This window comes from Tupaia chinensis, unplaced genomic scaffold (genome assembly GCF_000334495.1).
Source record: "Tupaia chinensis unplaced genomic scaffold, TupChi_1.0 Scaffold144045_1, whole genome shotgun sequence".
In the NCBI taxonomy this organism is placed as follows: Eukaryota; Metazoa; Chordata; class Mammalia; order Scandentia; family Tupaiidae; genus Tupaia; species Tupaia belangeri.
Window position 1 is genome coordinate 173336 of NW_006203897.1, and position 7447 is coordinate 180782.

At 46.4% G+C, this 7447-nt stretch overlaps 1 protein-coding gene across 1 annotated transcript in view; it reads left to right on the forward strand.

The window, feature by feature from the left end:
- Positions 1-7447, forward strand: part of GTF3A (general transcription factor IIIA) — a gene marked incomplete in the record, with an annotated part of 16824 nt that overhangs the window by 6875 nt on the left and 2502 nt on the right. The window contains 5 exon segments of the mRNA XM_014583100.1: positions 2111-2207; positions 3074-3162; positions 4423-4496; positions 6722-6802; positions 7350-7440. Of these exon segments, the coding sequence (XP_014438586.1) occupies positions 2111-2207; positions 3074-3162; positions 4423-4496; positions 6722-6802; positions 7350-7440 (432 nt within the window).

Consider the following 7447-nt stretch of genomic DNA (forward strand, 5'->3'; position numbering starts at 1 on the left):
GCTGAAACAACTAGATGACGGCCTCTTCCAGCTCACTCTCAGCCCAGCCCGCCCTTCAGTGCCGATGGCCAGATCCTGCTGCTTGCTACATGGTGCTTTTGGTGGGGTCTGTGGCTTCTTCAATTCCATGTGCAAAAATTCCTCATAGTCCAAGCTGAGCTCACCTTTTGTTTGGGTCTCTCTTCCCACCTTGTCTGCGTAGGAAACATCACTGCATGTCCAGTGACCATAGGAAAGACCGGGTAGCTCCCTGGGTTCCCTGTGTTTCTCTCCTACCCCTGCAACAAGTCAGCAGGTTGTCAGGTCCTGCCTCATGTCCCTCAGATCGCTCCCTCATGCAGCAGCCACCATCTTCTCGGGCCCTTGCTCCTCACTTGAGTGACGGAAGTTTGTTCTCTGCCTACAGATGGCCCTCTCCCACTCGCCCTCCAGGATGCCTCCCTTCTTAGTGCCACACGGCGGTGTAAGCCCGGATCACATAATGGAGTCCAGGTTCTTAGTGTGTCACGCACATGGCCTGTCTGATTTGGCCCCTTTCTGCTAATCTTGTCCCTTGTGCTTCACTCACAAGCATGAAATTATGGTCCCCTTGTACTTAACTACCCTCCAGTGTCTTACATGTCCCTGCCTCATGGATCTTGTCAGAACCCTCTCCAACCTGCCCCCCGCCTGCCCATACTTGGTTAGCTAGCGTGTTTGGGTCAGGTTTAGAGTCAAGGAAGACAGGAAATCTAGCACAGGAGAGGCTCAAACAAGACAGGCTCTTTTATTTATTTAAAAAAAGTTTTTGCTCTAGAGTTCGTGCACTCACCAGAGAGAGCAAGTGAAAAGTCGCCCCCGGGGGGATGGCCATGCCACAGTCCCTTCTCTTAGGATTTTGAGCACATACGCACATGGACCCAGTGTGATTTCCAAGCTGCTGGGTCCGTGACTCGAATCGCAGAGTTGTCCATGCGGAGTCCAGTGTCTTAATCTCCACTCCACCTGCTGGCCTCTTGCACAACTGAAATGCAGAGGGAGTCTGGGGCTGTTCCCGGTCACCAGGGACCTGGGCTGCTCTTAACTGGTCTCTTTGTCATCCTCATCTTGGAGCTTTACTTCATGATCCCACATGCCTGTTGGAGCTCCTGCTGTCACATAGGCATTCCGGCCCACAGAAGGGGACAAAAGGGGCATGCCCCTCTGTAGACATTGTATGGACAGTGGGCAGGATGGGCCACACTTAGTTACATGGCTACCCCTAATTACAGGGGAGGCTAGAGAGAGCGCCTCCCCTTGGCTCCCTATTCTGCACTCAGCATTCTGACCCTGTGGTCCACATTCTGTCGCTGTGGTCAGCCGACTTCTGGTGGTCTCTGCCTCATTGGCCCTTCATGTACCACCTACTGTGGCTGTCACTGTGGGTCCCTGTCTTTCTTGGCCTGGCCCTGGGGAAAGCTCGGTGGCCAACAGTATTCTTCAGTGTTACCAAGAATGACAGCTAACTGGGGCTTGGCAAGGAAGTCCTGCCTCATCCCTCAGGCTTATAAAGACTCATCACAGAAAGAACTTGTGTGTAAGAAAAGCTTCACAAAGGCTCTAGATCATTCAAGGCCAGGACGCCGGGATAAGAGGCATCTAGAATGCCTTGGTGATACGCCAAAGGGTGTAATAATAATGCTTTATGGTTCTGTTCCAATCGTATGTTTAGGCTGAGACCTGTTTTTTTGGTGGTCTTTTTTGGAAACACGATTTATGGTGCCATTTCAAACAACATTATTAGTTTCTAAACTGAGAATAATTTAACCACAGCATGATTTAAGCCTGACCAGGGGAGGGTTTAGGCTTTTGGGACAAGTGTTTACAACTTCCTTCTGCCAGTGTTTAAAGAGTGTCTGATGTGTAGAGTTCTGACTTTGAAAAGCCTAACATGGAAAAAGCTGCTTGTTATATTACAGTCACATCAAAGTTGAGAGGCATAGATGGTATGGCTTACTACTTTGGAATTTGCTAAAGACTGTTTTATACTATTCTTTGGAATAATTAGCTCTTATAAATAGGAAGATTTCTGCATCTTAAAACTCTTCTTCCCCGGGTTTGTTAATATTTTGGTGTATATAATTTCTTACAGTTGTGCAGCTAGTGGCTGTGATCAAAAATTCAACACAAAATCAAACTTGAAGAAACATTTTGAACGCAAACATGAAAATCAACAAAAACAATACATCGTAAGTATCATGATCAGACCAGCTAGTGGTATGGTGGTTAAGGCCGCTGGATCCCACATGGTGGCCGACTGCACAGTTTGGGTCCTGGACCTGGCAGCCTGAAAGACATGCTGAGCACATGTACTATGCACCCAAAATCCCGAAAAAGAGGGCGAGATGGAGAAGGGATTGCAGTATGACTACTCCCCATAGAGGGTTCTCAGTTTCTCTCTCTCTCTCTATTGGCCTTTATCAGTGATTGTACACACCCTCTGGCAAATAAAAAAACAAAAGTATGATGATTATCTATGCTGGAGTCTTCTATTTTTACACTTAAATACCTATGTCTAAAGTTTTATGGACCAGCAGTTAGTGTAATGGCTATGTCACTGGACTCCCATGTAGTTGACCATGTTTCGAGTCCCAGACCCGGTGACTTAAACTCATGCCGGGTGCGTGTGCGTGCGTGCCCAAGATCCCGAGAAGAGAATGGAGGAGAAGGGATTGTGGCGTGGCCATCCCTCCTAGGGGGTGATTTCTCGCTTTCTGTCTCTCTCTGTCTTACTGGTGAGCGCATGCACCCTATAGCAAAAACCTCTAAAAAAAAAAAATTTTCATCAACCAAATTCTGTCAGTCAAATATCTGATTTTAGTTTAATAGTGGCTATCATAATTATAAAGATTTAATTTTGGAAGCCAACATTATGGTAGGAATTAAAGTATATTCTTGGCAGGCTATCGAACTGAAACATTTTTGCTTTTTCAAATGCCATTACTCCTGAAAGCTTCTAGACGTAAAGTAGATAAATGGTTTTGTCTTGGCAAGCTTCTTTTGGGAACTGGTGATTCTTTAATTGTCACAAGACTAACAAACCTTTATTACACAGTGCGGTTTTGAAGGTTGTAAGGAGACCTTTAAGAAGCATCAGCAGCTGAGAATCCACCAGTGCCAGCATACCAGTGAGCCCCCGTTCAAGTAGGTGCTTCTTCGGCTGGAAGCTTCTTGAAATCTGGATGTGTAGATTGACATGCAAAAGTTGGGAAAAAGTGTTCTGGAACAGTTTCCTAATCAGCAGTTTCTCTGTCATTGTGTACTGTGTATGCCTGTTTATATTTTAGAGACTCTGAAGTGTAATTGTTTTTGTTTAATGTATTTTAGAATAATTTGTGAAATTACTACAATTGTGGTTAAGCTTAAAGAGACTTAGCTCTTCAGATTGTGCCTGTCAATTATGAAATATTGTAAAGACACTATCATTAGGTTGATAAAGGACAAAACAAAGTAATTGGCCTTAGCCTGCGCTTGGAGAGGGTTTCCCTAGGAACGTGACAGGGTGGCTGGGCACACTACAGAGGCCTACAAAGGGCGTCGAGGTCCTGACTCCTCAGGCTCGATGAGCCCTGGCTGGTGGCTCTGCGTGGCTGTGGCCGGCCCAGGCCCACCTGCTCCCTTGGGCTGCCTTGGCCTTGGAGTTGGCTGCAGTGACAGGTCTGTGCTCATCCTCGCACTGCTGCTGGTGGCTTAAGCCCAGAAAAGTGGCACGCACTCTTTATTGCACACCTTTGGCTGCTGTACCTGCTGCCGGGTTTCCCTGTCACAGCCCCTGTGCAGCACCGTCAGGAACTGGGTACACACCACTGGGAGTGGCTGAGGTGTGGCCCAAGCCATCATTTCATAGCCCAGAAAGCAGTGTATATTTTCAGAGGCATAAAGATGAAATCGTTGGGACCAGCAATTGGCATAATGGCTGTGTCGCTGGACTCCCATGTAGTTGACCGGGGTTTGAGTCTCGGACCCGGTGGCTTAAACTTATGCCAGGTGCGTGCCCAAGATCCCGAGAGGAAAATGGAGGAGAAGGGACTGTGGCATGGCCATCCCTCAGGGGGCGATTTCTCACTTTCTGTCTCTGTCTCTGGCAAGTGCACACTCCATGTAGCAAAAACTTCTCAAAAAAAAAAAAAAAGATGAAATATCATATTAAACAATAGTTTACCTTGGTCATATAAGCAAGAAAGGTAATGTGACTTTTTTTCTGTCAAACAGTTCATTTTGTCCCCAGGGACTTAGAATTTCACCTATGATTAGGTCTATATCTTATATCTTATTTTTATATGATTGGTTTCATTGTGAGAAGAGATGAGACTTTGGAGAGAGAAATAGTACAGAGTACCACTCACCCTGCGTGGAGTTCTCTGTGGAAATGTATGGCTAATGTTTCTCATGTCGCTGACCCAGGTGTACCCAGGAAGGATGTGGCAAACACTTCTCCTCCCCCAGCAGTCTGAAGCGACACGGGAAGGTGCACGAGGGTAGGTATGGTTAGCCGTGTGCTCTCTGGTCTCTTCCATGGTTACACGGAGAAGGCAGGAACTGTAGGGCGGGGACACCATTCTGCTTATTTAGCTCTTAACGCTTTCATCCAAAGAGGCCCTGTGCGTCTCTTCTCCCGCTCCTGTCATGGCTGCTCAAATGTAATGTGTTCACAAGGACCGATAATGCTTCATGGCTGTGATAGTCATAGTGCTCCGGCCAAGCCTTTGCTTCTCTATGTTATTTTCTTTCTTTTTAAAAGCTCACTCCCTTTTTCTTTTTTTAATTTAAAGAGAGGTTTTTGCTACAGGGCATGTACGCTCACCAGAAAGAGAGATAGAAAGCGAGAAATCACTCCCAGGGGCATGGCCACGCCACAGTCCCTTCTCTTCTATTCTCCTCTTGGGATCTTGGGCACACATGCACACGTGCCCAACATGTTTAACCCACCAGGTCCGGGACTCGAACTGCAGTCAACTACATGGGAGTGTAGTGATATAGCCATTATGCCTACTGCTGGTCCCCGAAAGCTCACTCTTTTTGCATGAGAAAGACACCCACATACACAAACATAGGCATTCCCCCAGTAGGGTCCTCTTGCTGTAGTCCACCCTCAGCTAGTCGGGGTCATGGTCACGGGCACATGTGCTTCGGTCATGTACAGGAGACCTTGGGATGCAGACCAAGGGCTTTGTCACGTGGCTCTGGCATTACTGGGCATTGCGTTACTATGGGGCCTCTGTGGCTAGCATTTGTGTTGTTTTTAACCTTGTCTGTTTACTGCCTGTGTCATTCTTTTCCTTGACTATTCAAAAGGTTTGGATAATATTGATAGTTTAACATTTTCAGAGCCTTAATAAAAAACTTTCCCCTCCAAAAAAAAAAAGACTTATCTCCTTGAATGTGTTATCTGTTTTCATGATGGATTTTTGGTATCTATAAGCCCTAGATCTTAAAGGTTTTTTTCTGAGGGGGGAGGGATTTTTTTTTTTAATTGTCAGAGGGCAAAATGTGCTTGACAGAGGGCCAGGGAGAACATAATCCCTAGTAGAGCAGGTTAATGCCATAATCTTTTCTCCATTTCCACCCTGGTGGGATTTTGAGCACACATGCTTGCGTAATTTTTAAGCCTCTAGGGATGAGATTGAAACCATGGATGGCCAAATGGGATCAGCTCTCTTAACCGCTAGTCCACAGGACTGGCTTGGGTTTTTGTTTTTGTTTGTTTGCTTTTTCAAAAAAAAAAAAAGGTTAGTAGCTAGGGCCAGCAGGTGGCATGGTAGTTGATGTGCTGGACTCCCACCTGGCCAACCACGGTTCAAGTCCCCAGACCTGGTGGCTTGCTTTATAACTTTCCCTCTCTCTGTGTCTCTCTCTGGTAGGCACACATGCCCTATAGCAAACTTAAAAAAAATAATAATTTTTAAAAAGAAAGAAAATCACGTCAGATGCATGTAATGTACGGGCCAAGATTGTGGCGTGACAACCCCCTTTGGAGGGGATGGGGGTGATTTCTCACTTTTCCTCTCTCTCTCTGCTAAGTGCATGGCACAAACCTATTAAAGAAGAAAGATTAGTAGTTGAGAGCTAGAGGCAGCCATTCTTTTTAGTTTCTCGTGGGGTGGAGCTCAGTCTGGCCGTTACATTTGATTAGTCTAATGCTGCTGCTTTGCCCGGTATCCGTTCTGCTCAGCGTTTTTCTCTGGGTTCTTGTTTCTTTCCTTAGCTGTACCCTACTTCTCGTTTCAGTGTATTACTTACACGGTGGCAAGGCTAGGGGAAGCTGGGGGTGGTCTGCCAAGGACAAGGACTGTGTAACACTCTGTGGAAAATGCGGCAAGCCCAGAGCAGGGAGGGGAAGGGAGCTGTTATAGAGCCGCCAGGTGTCCATAGATGGCACATCCAGCTTCCCGAGGGCAACAAGAGTGAGAAGGCGTCCTTCTAATGGCGTCTGCTAAGGTAAAATCTGCACAAGAGTGAGAAGGCCTTCTAATGGCGTCTGCTAAGGTAAAATCTGAGTATGAAACACCTTGCTGTGCAGTTGTTGATCTTCCTGCAACATCAGCCTTAGTTTGAGATTAACTGAATAAAATACTATTGGGAAGGAGGAGAAGAATTATATAGGCATGTAGGTTTCCTTTCTTATTATGGTCAGTGTTTACATTGAATATCTTAGCAAAGAACGTACTGATCTATGTTTGTTTGTTTGTTTGTTTTTTAATAGGTTACGTATGTCAGAAGGGATGCTCCTTTGTGGCAAAAACTTGGACGGAACTCCTCAAACACACCAGGGAGACCCATAAAGGCAAGGCAGGCATAGTGGCATGGGATAAATATCGCCCCCACCCCCGCCCCAGAACCGGTATAGTGCTTGTGAAGAGTGGGGTGTGAGGTGTCTGCCCTGAAGTAGGAGGGCTCGTCTAGTATGTTTGTGGTGTGCTGTGTGCCTCAGCTGTCTGACGGGAGCAGAGCCAGGACAGGTCTCCTACAGCCGCCCTCCCGAGCTGAGCACAGGCTCTGGCAGATCTTCAGTAAGGGTTCTCGGGAGGCGCTAGTGTTCACAGGACATTTTGGGAACAGCCCTACGTGTTGGAGGGCCAGGTAGGAAACTGGCCTGTTTTTTTCTCCACCTGCTCATGGTCATGTGCTGAGAACCCTTGGTTCCTTGGCAAGTGACCATTGACTTTATGTGGCATAAAAACTTAGAAAAATGGAGACAAACTTTCTAGCATTAAAAACTAGTTTCCTCTGAAGTTTCTGTGTTGTGTGTAGTTCTAAGGTGTTAGGTCCTGACTGCTCATGTATGCAGTATTGTTTTCTAACGGGGAAATTAAATTTGTCTACTTCACCAGAGGAAATAACGTGTGAAGTATGCCAGAAGACATTTAAGCGCAAAGATTATCTCAAGCAACATAGGAAAACTCACGGCCCAGAAAGGGATGTGTATGGG